The sequence below is a fragment of the Bombina bombina genome, chromosome 6 (genome assembly GCF_027579735.1).
Source record: "Bombina bombina isolate aBomBom1 chromosome 6, aBomBom1.pri, whole genome shotgun sequence".
Classification (NCBI taxonomy): domain Eukaryota; kingdom Metazoa; phylum Chordata; class Amphibia; order Anura; family Bombinatoridae; genus Bombina; species Bombina bombina.
Window position 1 is genome coordinate 481,747,646 of NC_069504.1, and position 15,487 is coordinate 481,763,132.

The following is a 15,487-nucleotide window of genomic DNA, read 5'->3' on the forward strand; positions in this document are numbered from 1 at the left end:
GTTATTCTTAATTTTATATTTGACTTGCACCTTTTTGTGTATACTGTCTACAATGTTTATAGAAATCACTGTGTAGATCTTATTATGTTGAGGATCACCCTCTTATTATTATTAGTTATTATCTGTTTTTAGTTCTCTTACAAACCAAGTAACCTGACCCCAGTCTGGATTCATTTTACCAAATCATCTGAACATCATTTTGTGACTCCCAATGACATCCATACTATACTCTTGAGCTCACTCTATTTTTCTCTTTTCATAAGAAGTAGTGTACTATGACTTGGTCTGCATGACTCATAGTCAATCATCTTTAATTCCTTCCACACTTATTCTCTAGATTTTAGGTACAATATTTAATTATGTTCTTATTTACGTTGTATCTTCACCCACCTGTCTGTGTGCAAAATGATGAGGTATCTTTGCTGCTTTGTAGAAATTGAGGACTTAATGACCCCAGAAGAGAAGACCAAGCTTTTTACTGCTATTGGGTACAGTGAGAGCTCTCACAATCTTACATTGCCTAAAAGAGTGAGTAAAATATACTTGCAGTATCAAAAATGTACAAATACAAGATTGCAATTATGTTGCTTGAGTTATTTTTGACAGGAATAGCTGTTAGTTGCACATATTAACAGAAGATTGCTTTGTTTTGTGTACTTTTAAATTTATATAGGTCTTGATTATTTGTGTGTGTGTGTGTGTAATTTTATAAAATGTTATCTACAATACATTACCATAAAGTGTGTGCCCTATATAAATAAATCATTACTTTAAGAAATTCTAGCTGTTTTTGTTTTTAAATTAAGTAGTGAGTTTTCTATATTAATTTCAAATCACACACAAGTGAATTGTTTTGTTGGCAATCATTAGGCGATCAGCTTAAAGGGACACTAAACCAAAACATTATCTTTCATGATTCAGGTAGAGAATACAATATTAAATAACATTCCAATTGACTTCTATTATCGCATTTGCTTCATTCTTTAGATATCCTTTGTTGAAGAAATAGCAATGCACATGGGTGAGCCAATCACACGAGGCATCTACGTGCATCTACCAATCAGCAGCTACTGAGCATATCTAGATATGCTTTTCAGCAAAGAATATCAAGAGAATGATGCTAATTAGATAATAATAGTACGTTAGAAAGTTGTTTAAAAACACATGCTCTTTCTAAATCATGAAAGAAAAAATTTGAGTTTCATGTCCCTTTAAATACCAAAGGAATAAAAGTGCATTGAATTCAGTTCTTAAGAAAGGAATATGATTTTGCAGTAGATATAAATCCTTTTCCTCTTACATGTACTTGGATATGTTCGAAGATGCAGTAGAATGAATATGGTAAATTGTAAATGTAAACTGATTATCCATTTAAAGTGAATTATTTTGCCTGTCTTCTTACTGAATGGTTGTTTCTTTTTTGTTTTCTTTCTTTTTTTATTCCTAGTATGTGGCTCATATCCTGTGCTTCAAACTGCTGAGCACAACCATAACCATTCGTGAAAATATTCACACCCCGGAAACATTGAAGGTGCAAATTATTGATCTGAGCACAAGCATCTTCCAGAGACCAGGAGCACAGGCCATTAAGTGAGAATTAATATAAACTCAGATGTGATATGCACTTTTCTTTCATGTAATTGGCAAGAGTCCATGAGCTAGTGACGTATGGGATATACAATCCTACCAGGAGGGGCAAAGTTTCCCAAACCTCAAAATGCCTATAAATACACCCCTCACCACACCCACAATTCAGTTTTACAAACTTTGCCTCCTATGGAGGTGGTGAAGTAAGTTTGTGCTAACATTTCTAGGTTGACATGCACTTCTCAGCATGTTGAAGCCCGGTTCCTCTCAGAGTACAGTGAATGTCAGAGGGATGTGAAGGGAGTATCGCCTATTGAATACAATGGTCTTCCTAACGGGGATCTATTTCATAGGTTCTCTGTTATCGGTCGTAGAGATTCATCTCCTACCTCCCTTTTCAGATCGACGATATACTCTTATATACCATTACCTCTACTGATTTTCGTTTCAGTACTGGTTTGGCTATCTGCTATATGTGGATGGGTGTCTTTTGGTAAGTATGTTTCATTTACTTAAGACACTCTCAACTATGGTTTGGCACTTTATATATAAAGTTCTAAATATATGTTTGTACTTATATTTGCCATGATTCAGGTTTATCAGTATATTTCCTTTTTGCAGACTGTCAGTTTCATATCTGGGAAATGCTTTATAAAAAATAAATAAAAAGAAATTCTTACCTGAGGTTTTCAAATTGACTCTTTCTAAATTGCGGGCTGTATTAGGCTCACAAGAGCGCAAAATGCTATAATTTATTGCGTCGTTCTTGGCGCAAAACTTTTTTGGCGCGAAAATTACGTTTGTTGATGCAAATTCGTCATTTCCGGCATCTTAGTTGGCGCCGAGTCTTTTCACGAGGTTGCGTCATCTATGACGCTCAAGTTTCCTTCCGGACGTTTTTGGCACCAAAAAATGTTTTTCAGTTTGTGGTGCGTCATACTTGGCGCCAAACATTTTTTCATTATTTAAGACCTCATTCCTTTTGCCTCTGGTCTTTTTTTTTTCTATGTCAGAGGCCTATTTTCTTTGCATTTTTTCCCATTCCTGAAACTGTCATATAAGGAAATTGATCATTTTGCTTTATATGTTGTTTTTTCTTTTACATACTGCAAGATGTCTCAATCTGATCCTGTCTCAGAATCTACTACTGGAATCCTGCTGCCTGATATCGGTTCTACCAAAGCTAAGTGCATTTGTTGTAAACTTGTAGTAACTGTTCCTCCAGCTGTAGTTTGTAATAGTTGTCATGATAAACTTTTACATGCAGAGAATGTTTCCATCAGTAGTAGTTCATTACATGTTGCTGGTCCATCAACATCTAATGCTCAGGATATTCCTGTAAATTTAAGAGAATTTATTTCTGATTCCATTCAGAAGGCTTTGTCTGCCATTCCGTCTTCTAGTAAACGTAAAAGGTCTTTTAAAACTTCTCATAGAGTTGATGAATTTTCTCTCTCAGATGAGGATCTGTGTGATTCAGAGGATCCTGCCTCAGATATTGACACTGACAAATCCTCTTATTTATTTAAAATTGAGTATTTTCATTCTTTATTAAAAGAATTGTTGATTGCATTAGATATGGAGGAGACTAGTCCTCTTGATACTAAAACTAGTAAACGTTTAAATTCGGTTTATAAACCTCATGTAGTTATTCCAGAGGTTTTTCCAGTTCCCGATGCTATTTCAGATATGATTTCTAAGGAATGGAATAGACTGGGTACTGCTTTTACTCCTCCTTCAAGGTTTTAAAAATTGTATCCTTTGCCTACTGATAGATTGGAGTTTTGGGAAAAGATCCCCAAAGTTGATGGGGCCATCTCTACTCTTGCTAAACGTACTACTATTCCTTCTGAAGATAGTACTTCTTTTAAAGATCCTTTAGATAGGAAGCTTGAATCTTATCTAAGGAAAGCTTATTTATGTTCAGGCCATATTCTTAGGCCTGCTATTTCTTTGGCTGATGTTGCAGCTGCCTCAACTTTTTGGTTGGAAACTTTAGCGCAACAAGTATCAGATCATAATGTGTATAGCATTGTTAAATTAATTCAACATGCTAATAATTTCATTTGTGATGCCATTTTTGATATCATCAGAATTGATGTTAGATATATGTCTTTAGCTATTTTAGCTAGAAGAGATTTATGACTTAAATCTTGGAATGCTAATATGACTTCTAAATCGACATTGCTATCTCTTTCTTTCCAAGGTAATAAATTATTTGGTTCTCAGTTAGATTCTATAATTTCAACTGTCACTGGGGAGGAAGGGAGCTTTTTTGCCTCAGGATAAAAAATCTAAGGGTAAATTTAAAGCTTCTAACCGTTTTCGTTCCTTTCGACAAAATAAGGAACAGAAACCTAATCCTTCCCCTAAGGAATCTGTCTCCACTTGGATGCCTTCCTCAATCTGGAATAAATCCAAGCCATTTAAGAGATCTAAACCAGCCCCCAAGTCCGTATGAAGGTGCGGCCCTCATTCCAGCTCAGCTGGTAGGGGGCAGATTAAAATTTTTCAAGGATGTTTAGATAAATTCAGTCCAAAATCATTGGATTAAGAACATTGTCTCTCAGGGGTACAGAATAGGTTTCAGATTAAGACCGCCTGTGAGAAGTTTTTCTCACGCATTCCAGTGAAACCAGAGAAAGTGCAGGCTTTCCTGAAATGTGTTTCAGACCTGGAGTTATCTGGGGTAATCGTGCCAGTTCCTTTTCAGGAACAGGGTCTGGGGTTTTATTCAAATCTGTTCATTGTCCCAAAGAAATAAAATTAATTCAGACCAGTTCTGGATCTAAAAGTCTTGAATCGTTATGTAAGAGTACTAACATTCAAAATGGTGACTATAAGGACTATTCTGCCTTTTGTTCAGCAAGGGCATTATATGTCCACAATAGACTTACAGGATGCATATCTTCATCCAGATCACTATCAGTTCCTGATATTCTCTTTTCTAGACAAGCATTACCAATTTGTTGCTTTTCCTTTTGGCCTAGCGACAGCTCCAAGGATCTTTTCAAAGGTTCTCTGTGCCCTACTCTCTGTAATCAGAGAGCGGGGTATTGCGGTGTTTCCTTATTTGGACGATATCTTGGTACTTGCTCAGTCTTTACGTTCTGCAGAATCTCACATGAATCAACTAGTGTTGTTTCTTCAAAGACATGGTTGGAGGATCAATTTACCAAAAAGTTCTTTGATTCCTCAGACAAGGGTAACCTTTTTTAGGTTTCCAAATAGATTCAGTATCCATGACTTTGTCTCTAACAGACAAGAGACGTCTGAAATTGGTTGCAGCCTGTTGGAACCTTCAGTCTCAGTCATTCCCTTCAGTAGCTATGTGCATGGAGGATTTAGGTCTCATAACTGCAGCATCGGACGCGATCCCCTTTGCTCGTTTTCACATGAGACCTCTTCAGCTTTGTATGCTGAACCAGTGGTGCAGGGATTATAAAGGATATCACAATTAATATCCTTGAATCCCAATGTTAGACTATCTCTGACTTGGTGGTTAGATCACCATTGTATAGTTCAAGGGGCCTCTTTTGTTCATCCAACCTGGACTGTGATCACAACAGATGCGAGTCTTTCAGGTTGGGGAGCTGTTAGGGGATCTCTGACAGCACAAGGGGTTTGGAAATCTCAAGAGGCGATATTACCAATCAATATTTTGGAACTTCGTGCGATTCTCAGAGCTCTTCAGTTTTGGCCTCTATTGAAGAGAGAGCCGTTTATTTGTTTTCAGACAGACAATGTCACAACTGTGGCGTATGTCAATCATCAGGGTGGGACTGACAGTTCTCAGGCTATGAAAGAAGTATCCCGGATACTTGTTTGAGCAGAATCCAGCTCCTGTCTAATTTCTGCGGTCCATATCCCAGGTATAGACAATTGGGATGCGGGTTATCTCAGTCGTCAAGCTTTACATCCGGGAGAGTGGTCTCTTCACCCAGATGTTTTTTTTCCCCATTGTTCAGATGTGGGGGCTTCCAGAAATAGATCTGATGGCATCTCATCTAAACAAGAAACTTCCCAGGTACCTGTCCAGGTCCAGGGATCCTCAGGCGGAAGCAGTGAATGCATTGACACTTCCTTGGAGTTATCAACCTGTCTATATTTTTCCCCCTCTAGTTCTTCTTCCAAGAGTGATTTCCAAGATCATCATGGAGCAGTTGTTTGTGCTGCTGGTGGCTCCAGCATGGGCTCACAGGTTTTGGTATGCGGATCTTGTTCGGATGTCCAGTTGCCAACCATGGCCACTTCCACTAAGGCCAGACCTTCTATCTCAAGGTCCGTTTTTTTTTCATCAGGATCTCAAATCATTAAATTTGAAGGTATGGAAATTGAACGCTTAGTGCTTAGTCATAGAGGTTTCTCTGACTCAGTGATTAATACTATGTTGCAGGCTCGTAAATCTGTTTCTAGAAAGATTTATTATCGAGTTTGGAAGACTTACATTGCATGGTGTTCTTCTCATAAATTCTCTTGGCATTCTTTTAGAATTCCTAGAATTTTACAGTTTCTTCAGGATGGTTTGGATAAGGGTTTGTCTGCGAGTTCCTTGAAAGGACAAATCTCTACTATTTCTATTTTATTCCACAGAAAAATTGCTAAACTCCCTGATATTCATTGTTCTGTACAGGCTTTGGTTCGTATCAAACCTGTCATTAAATCAATCTCTCCTCCTTGTCTTAATTTGGTTTTGAGGGCTTTACAGGCTCCTCCGTTTGAGCCTATGCATTCTTTGGACATTAAATTGCTTTCTTGGAAAGTGTTGTTTCTTTTGGCCATCTCATCTGCTAGAAGGGTTTCTGAATTATCTGCTCTTTCTTGTGAGTCTCCTTTTCTGATTTTTCATCAGGATAAGTCAGTTTTGCGGACTTCATTTAAATTCTTACCTAAAGTTGTGAATTCCAAGAACATTAGTAGGGAAATTGTTGTCCCTTCTTTGTGTCCCCATCCTAAGAATTCTTTGGAAAGATCTTTACATTCTTTGGATGTGGTGATAACTTTGAAATATTATGTTGAAGCTACTAAAGTTTTCAGGAAGACTTCTAGTCTATTTGTTATCTTTTCTGGTTCTAGGAAAGGTCATAAGGCTTCTGCCATTTCTTTGGCATCTTGGTTAAAGATTTTGATTAATCATGCTTATTTGGAGTCGGGTAAATCCCTGCCTCAGAAGATTACAGCTCATTCTACTAGGTCAGTTTCCACTTCCTGGGCTTTTAAGAATGAAGCTTCAGTTGATCAGATTTGCAAAGCAGCAACTTGGTCTTCTTTGCATGCATTTACTAAATTCTACCATTTTGATGTTTTTTCTTCTTCAGAAGCAGTTTTTGGTAGAAAAGTTCTTCAGGCAGCTGTTTCAGTTTGATTCTTCTGCTTATAATTTCAGTTTTTTTCTTTTCCATTATAAGATTAAAACTTATGATTTGAGTTGTGGATTAATTTTTTCAGCGGAATTAGCTGTCTTTATTTTCTATCCCTCTCTAGTGACTCTTGCGTGGAGTTGAACATCTTGGGTATTGCTATCCCATACGTCACTAGCTCATGGACTCTTGCCAATTACATGAAAGAAAACATAATTTATGTAAGAATTTATCTGATAAATTAATTTCTTTCATATTGGCAAGAGTCCATGAGGCCCACCCTTTTTATGGTGGTTATGATTTTTTTTGTTGTATAAAGCACAATTATTCCAATTCCTTTGTTTATGCTTTTTGCTCCTTTCTTTATCACCCCACGTCTTGGCTATTCATTAAACTGAATTGCGGGAGGGGTGAGGGGTGTATTTATAGGCATTTTGAGGTTTGGGAAACTTTGCCCCTCCTGGTAGGATTGTATATCCCATACGTTACTAGCTCATGGACTCTTGCCAATATGAAATAAATTATCAGGTAAATTCTTACATAAATATATATATGTTTTTTTTCCTCACCCCTTTTCTCTGTTTGTTTGTTTTCTCTCATCTGTGCATTTATTATTCTGAAAATAGTCTGTAACCCTCTGTCCCCACACATCTTAAGTGTTTATTTGCATATGTGTCACTCTCATATAGCTGTTCCCCCTCACATTTAGAAAGTCGTAAAGGGACATAAAATACATGTTTAGGAAATGAACAGCACAACATTAAAAAAAAGAGAAGTTTGCTTTTCATGGAGCAAACTCAGATGGGGTTTTATGTTGCAAAGTTATCCCCCAGTGGGGATAACACTGGTATCTAGTTAGGTTTCCATCTTACCATAAAGAGGAATTTGATATCTTACATCCAGTTATATTGAGTGCTCTCAGGATTTGGGACACTAGGAGTAGTAGAAGATCTTAATCTTCATGACAGCCTCATTAGCTCCAAGAGTTCCCAGACTCCTTTTCATGTGAAGTCCTTGTCCATTTTGAATATTTGAATGTTAGACACTTGATGAACCCTTGGGGAATCCCTAGGAATTCTCTTTGACAATCTACAGTCTGGGATGGATGATGGGTTTTGGGAGCTGTGGTGTCGAAAACTTCTCTTTTCACTTTTATCTATTATTTGAAGAGGGTGATGTAGGTATGCTTGGGCAGATGTTGGCTTGGGAGGAAGATTTGATGGTCAAAGTTAATTTTAAGAGATTTTTTTTTTTTTTTTCTTCTGATTGTTTTAAAAAAAAAAAAATGTAATTTCTTTCATAAAATCATGATGGTCCACAGACCTTCATAACATATGGGATATATTTCCCGCCACTAGGAGGAGGCCAAGAACCTCCCATCTCTCTGTTAGTTTTGTTGAGAATTTTAGGTTGTTCCAGCTACTTGCTTGTGGATTACAAATTGGGAAATCAGACCTATATGAGACCCTAGGGAGTAACATTTACAAATAAGACAGAAAAGACTCTTTACAGCAACTGAATGATACAGAGACATAGGAATACCCTGTTATGTTAACATTATTTCACTTATGGTACTTCAGCCATAACTACCCTCAGACGTAGCCCCTGAGTATTTCCTACTTTTTTTCTCCTTTTCAGGACCCTCCCTGTCCTATCATGCTCAGTAACATAGTTAGGAAGCCGGTCACCCTTTACAGCCCTCTGGCAACTCTGGGGATGTTTTGGGGGGCACTTTTTTATAATTAGGTGTATAGCCCTTTAAGAAAACTGTTATCTGCTTAGTGCAGTGAGCGGCTCAGTAGATGAGGCTCTGTTTAGGCAGGGGAACAGTTTTTTTTTTTTTATTAATATAGGAAATATTTTATGCTTGGTGCACTACTATTTTTTGTTTGTTTATATATTCTTTATTAAGAATTTCAATAAAATGTTACAAAAACAAAATTATAAATGTAAACGTTTACAATGTTTCAGCGCATGAATAATCTATTATGTGAAGTACGGAGGTCCCCAAAAACTTTCAAATCACCAATTTATACCTTGGAATGGATATATTGTTCCTAATAAAATTTAATATTGTGAAAAAAGTCTAAGTTTTGATTTTTAAAATAGCCTTACCCCTCTAATATTATGAGTTCCTCTATTCTGGCTAGCCATAGTTGTTTTTTGGGAGACATAGTATTCTTCCAATTACGTGCAATTACTGATTTTGCCCCATTTATGACAATTTGAAATAGAGCCAATCTTATTTTTCAAGTATTAGGTGGTTTAGCATTCAGGATTGCCTGGGTGAATCTTAGAACAAAATCCCCACCAAACAGATATCTTCCCTGGGGGTTACAGCTATTAGCTATGTGGCTGTTAGACATGTCTGCGCCTATGTATTTGTCAGTGAATATAGCAGCAGGTGGGTCTATCTATCTATCTATTGGGTACTTATAGAGCGCAAACTAATCACCCGTGAGGGTCTCAAGGCGCTAAGGAAGAGATCTGTTCTGTGGATATGAGCATATTATCTGTTTGCTTGGTACGTGAAGGGTGCCTTTGTTTACTGTATGTGATCCCCTTGTAACCTGCCATCAGCAGAAACTGCACAACCAAGATCTCTAAATGTAATGGCGTGGAGTTTAAACGCCTAGTTTTGGTACATAAAGATTTCTTAGATTCGGGTCATTGAAACTTTGATGCAGGCCAGAAAGCCTGTAACACAAGAGATTTATCTCAAGATTGGAAGACCTATTTTGAGTGGTGTTCTTCCAGAGGGTTTTCTTGGTATTCCTTTAGGATTCCTAGAATCCTTCAGTTTTCTCAGTATCGCCTTGACAAGGGTTTGTTCACTAATTTCTAAAAGGTAGAATTTCTGCCTTCTCTCTCTTTTTCATAGGAAGTTGGCTAAACTTCCTGAAGTTCAGATTTTTGTTCAGTCATTAGTTAGAATTAGGCTAATTGTGGAACCTATTTCTCCACCCTGGTATCTGTATTACAAGCTTCTTCTTTTGAACCAATGCATTCCATTTATATTGCCTATTAACTTAGAAAGTACTCTTACTATTAGCAATCTCTTCAGCAAAGAGAGTTTCTGAGTTGCAGGGGCGGAACTACCATAGGTGCAGTGGCACCAGGGCCCAAGTGCTGGAGGGGGCCCATAACAGCCTGTCTATACAATAGTAGTGTGCAGAATGTGTACAATCCTAATGCAGGGGAGCAGTGGTCTATCTATATATCCTCACAATCATTATATAGAACAGCATGTATATTATTAATATTGCATACTACTGAGTCACCTATGGGGGGCCCCAAACATTTTTTTGCACCAGTGCCTTCTGTTGATTAGATCCGCTACTGCTGGGTTGTCAAACTTGTCTTATGATTCTCCTTTTCTAATTATTTACAAGGTGAAGTCTATACTTTGTACTAAATACCAATCAAGAGATGGTTGTTCCTTCATTGTTTTCAAATCCTAACTCTATGTAGCGGATATTACATAATCTTGATGTAGTCAACACTTTGAAGTTCTATCTCCAAGCTACTAATAGATTTCAGAAAAAAGGTCTAGTTTGCTTTTTCACTACTGAGTCTAGTAAGGGACAGAAAGCTACTAAGGAAGCATTGGCCTCTTGATTCAGAAAGTGATCCAAGGTTTTCTTGAAAGCTAGAGAGTCGCATTCTAAGTGTATTACAGCTCTTTCTACAAGAGCAGTTGTAACTTTGTTGGTTTCTGTAAACTTATGCATATTTTGAAGCAGATTTGCAAAGTTGCAACATATCTTATTCTCTGCATACTTTTTTCAGATTTTATCGCTTTGAGGGTTTGCTTTTTTTGCAAGCAACTTTTGGCAGGTAAGTCCTTCAGGCTGCAGTGTTGGCTCAAGAAGAACTGCCAGAAAATTTGTCCCACCTTTTCTGTAACATAGACAATCTGCTTGGGTATTAATCCTATATTATATGGAGGACTGTGGACCATCATCATTTTACAAAAGAAAACAAAATTTAGGTTTACCTGATATATTCTTTTCTTTCGGAATAATGATGGTTCACAGGTCCTGCCCGTTTCAATTTATGACATCTTATGACCCTGCTTTGTCTTTTCTACCTATAAGTTTCCTATTCTCTACTCGGCTATACATTTATACTAAGAGAGAGTTTGGAGGTGGGAGGGGTTTTATGCTCTGATATGGGTTCTTGACCTCCTCCTAGTGGCAGGAAATATATCCCATATATTATGGAGGACAGTGGACTATCATCACTCTGAAAGAAAATAATGTTATCAGGTAAGCATAAATTTTGTTTTTATTGGTTAAATTGAAAAAAAAAAGAAAAAAAAAACAGTATTCAAAACACATTAGGTGGTTATCATAAGTACTTTAATGTTCGTTTTGTATAAGATCTGTGAAACCTTCATTGAAAAACTGGCTTATATGCCTGTTTTTTCGCATGTTAAACCATATTTGATCCCCTACATTCTCCAGCACTCGGTGCACACTTACAGGCTAATGTCTCCTTGCTGGTGCTACAAAGGCTGCTGTCTGTGTCCGGGGAGCATTGACACAGATGCATAGTGGTAGATTGCAGCTAGCTGAAGCCTCTGCATCACCAGGGGAAGCAGCTGAGGGATGGAGAAAGGGGGGGGGGGGGGAAAGGAATAGGAGTGTTCATTCAGCCCAGGGAGGGTGCAGCTGAGAAAGCAGATGTACCCCCTTTGATTGCTTCTGAGTGTGAGTGGAGAATAGCCTTTCGGCCACACCAGCACAGTTCCACTCCTAGGTAGATTTTAACCCTATGGGGCCAATTTACCAAAGTGCGAGCGGACATGATATAATGTAGTGTATCATGTCCGCCGCACATCAATAAATGCCGACAGTATACGCTGTCGGCATTAATCATTGCACAAGCAGTTCTGGTGAACTGCTTGTGCAATGCCGCCCCCTGCAGATTCGCAGCCAATCGGCCACTAGCAGGGGGTGTCAAACAGCCAAATTATATAGGATCGGGCGGATTGAAGACCGCAGCCTCAGAGGCAGCAGACAAGTTATGGAACTGCTTTGTAACTACTGTTTCCGGCAAGCCTGAAGGCTTACGCAGAAACAGGGGCATCAAGCTCTATTCAGAGCTTTATAATTCAGCCCCTAAGTCCTTTGCACTTTGGCGACTAACTAGAATTGTCTAATGGACACGACAACATCACTGCCTAATATGTTGTCAGAACCTTTTTGATTGGCAGAGTATGAGCTGCATAGGTGTATCCAGTTTTTATACCTTAATAATAAAGGTAGACTTTGTCCTAGATTCTTTATTATTATCTCCAATACATACATAATTAAATAATTTTAACTTTTGTGAAATAGGTCCTAAGCAATTTTGCTATTGATGATAATGCTGGTCTTTTTTGTCTGCTTATTCTTGCAACTTTCAAGTTTTAATACTCACCCTTTTTTTTCCGAATTTTAGAATAGAAGCCAAATTGGAGCGCTGGTTTGTGACAGGCCTGAGGCAGCAAAATATTGTACCATCGCTTATAACCTCAGTAGACTCCAACAAGTCATCCCTTCTTAAAATCCAATTTGAAACTAACCCAGAGGATAGTACTGCTGACCAAGTCCTGATACTACAATCCCAGCCTGTGGAGATTATTTATGATGCAGTAAGTTTTTGGATAGTGCCTTCCTTAAATTATACATAGTAAAGAGGTAACTAATTTTCTTTCCATCTCACTTTTGACAGATAACCATCAATGCTTTAGCAGAGTTTTTCCAGACAAACAAAGGAATGGATCTGGAGCAGTTAACATCTGCGACATTGATGAAGCTTGAAGAGATCAAGGAACGGACAGCTGCAGGTAAGAAGTAAAAACTGTTTCTTGATATATGTTTAACATGTATTCCCCTGCTTGTTAGGACATATAACATATAAAATTAATTTGCATGGGCCATTTTACAATTTAAATTATTTCTCGTTGAGCTTCTAGAAATAAAAAATTGGTATGTTGTTCGTAATTTTATTTGATTTTTTTGCAGATTTCTGGGTTTCGTACGTGCAGAAATTTGCTAACTCAGTGTTCATTGCTTTTTATAAGTACCTTTACCCAAAAAGCTTTTAATATTATTATACCTTTTGTGTTAAAACATTTTTGTACTATGCCATAAGGGCTTCATCTAATTATTGAATTTTTAGTAAATAGGTTAATGATTGTGAAATTGATGCTATGAATAACATACATACGTTTTAGTCTGATATTTACTTTCAATATATTACAGTTTCTCTTTTATTTGAGTGTATTCATTGTTATATGTACTTCAATATAACATAATCTCCAATTACTTTTTCAAAGCAAGAGTAATCTACAATAATTGAACTGTTAGATATAGTTGGAGCAAGTGCTGACATAACTCTTGTGGAAATTCTTGATGTCTTTGCTCTCAAATAGTTTACCGTGAATAAATAAATTAAAAAAAATTCAATTGAGCAACCAAAGAAAATGTAAGGATTAGCTAAGGCTCCACATATTTTGTTTTGGAATATTGATCTTTACATATTAAATCAATTTAGAGCATCCATATAATCATGTGTAGCTCTTAGAAATATTACTATTGGGTTCCAGAGTTAAATTTAAGTTTATATAGCAGCAACATCCAATTTAACAAAACAAGGAAAATTACTGTTTATATATGTCTTTTCTCCAACATAGGTGTGTCCGGTCCACGGCGTCATCCTTACTTGTGGGATATTCTCCTCCCCAACAGGAAATGGCAAAGAGCCCAGCAAAGCTGGTCACATGATCCCTCCTAGGCTCCGCCTTCCCTAGTCATTCTCTTTGCCGTTGTACAGGCAACATCTCCACGGAGATGGCTTAGAGTTTTTTAGTGTTTAACTGTAGTTTTTATTATTCAATCAAGAGTTTATTTTAAAATAGTGCTGGTATGTACTATTTACTCTGAAACAGAAAAGAGATGAAGATTTCTGTTTGTAAGAGGAAAATGATTTTAGCAACCGTTACTAAAATCGATGGCTGTTTCCACACAGGACTGTTGAGAGGAATTAACTTCAGTTGGGGGAAACAGGGAGCAGACTTTTGCTGCTTGAGGTATGACACATTTCTAACAAGACGATGTAATGCTGGAAGCTGTCATTTTCCCTATGGGATCCGGTAAGCCATTTTTATTACATGAAGAGAAAAAGGGCTTCACAAGGGCTTTTAAGACTGTAGACATTTTCTGGGCTAAAACGATTTATATATAAGCATATTTTATACTCCATAGCCTTGAGGAATTATTTTAATCTTGGGAACTATGTAAAATAACCGGCAGGCACTGTATTGGACACCTTATTCTCTAGGGGCTTTCCCTAATCATAGGCAGAGTCTCATTTTCGCGCCTCTATTGCGCACTTGTTTTTGGGAAGCATGACATGCAGATGCATGTGTGAGGAGCTCTGATACATAGAAAAGACTTTCTGAAGGCGTCATTTGGTATCGTATTCCCCTTTGGGCTTGGTTGGGTCTCAGCAAAGCAGATACCAGGGACTGTAAAGGGGTTAAATATAAAAACGGCTCCGGTTCCGTTATTTTAAGGGTTAAAGCTTCCAAATTTGGTGTGCAATACTTTTAAGGCTTTAAGACACTGTGGTGAAATTTTGGTGAATTTTGAACAATTCCTTCATACTTTTTCACATATGCAGTAATAAAGTGTGTTCAGTTTAAAATTTAAAGTGACAGTAACGGTTTTATTTTAAAACGTTTTTTGTACTTTGTTATCAAGTTTATGCCTGTTTAACATGTCTGAACTACCAGATAGACTGTGTTCTGTATGTGGGGAAGCCAAGGTTCCTTCTCATTTAAATAGATGTGATTTATGTGACACAAAATTTAGAGAAAATGATGCCCAAGATGATTCCTCAAGTGAGGGGAGTAAGCATGGTACTGCATCATCCCCTCCTTCGTCTACACCAGTCTTGCCCACACAGGAGGCCCCTAGTACATCTAGTGCGCCAATACTCCTTACTATGCAACAATTAACGGCTGTAATGGATAATTCTATCAAAAACATTTTAGCCAAAATGCCCACTTATCAGCGAAAGCGCGACTGCTCTGTTTTAGAAAATACTGAAGAGCATGAGGACGCTGATGATATTGGTTCTGAAGTGCCCCTACACCAGTCTGAGGGGGCCAGGGAGGTTTTGTCTGAGGGAGAAATTTCAGATTCAGGGAAAATTTCTCAACAAGCTGAACCTGATGTGATTACATTTAAATTTAAATTGGAACATCTCCGCGCTCTGCTTAAGGAGGTGTTATCTACTCTGGATGATTGTGAGAATTTGGTCATTCCAGAGAAATTATGTAAAATGGACAAGTTCCTAGATGTCCCGGGGCCCCCCGAAGCTTTTCCTATACCCAAGCGGGTGGCGGACATTGTAAATAAAGAATGGGAAAGGCCCGGTATACCTTTCGTCCCTCCCCCCATATTTAAGAAATTGTTTCCTATGGTCGACCCCAGAAAGGACTTATGGCAGACAGTCCCCAAGGTCGAGGGGGCGGTTTCTACTCTAAA

The 15,487-nt window shown here is 37.7% G+C and overlaps 1 protein-coding gene across 1 annotated transcript in view; it reads left to right on the forward strand.

The window, feature by feature from the left end:
* The window catches only part of VPS13C (vacuolar protein sorting 13 homolog C), a 1,402,311-nt gene that overhangs the window by 299,256 nt on the left and 1,087,568 nt on the right, over positions 1 to 15,487 (forward strand). Inside the window, 4 exon segments of the mRNA XM_053719302.1 lie at positions 434 to 528; positions 1,448 to 1,590; positions 12,393 to 12,585; positions 12,666 to 12,780. Of these exon segments, the coding sequence (XP_053575277.1) occupies positions 434 to 528; positions 1,448 to 1,590; positions 12,393 to 12,585; positions 12,666 to 12,780 (546 nt within the window).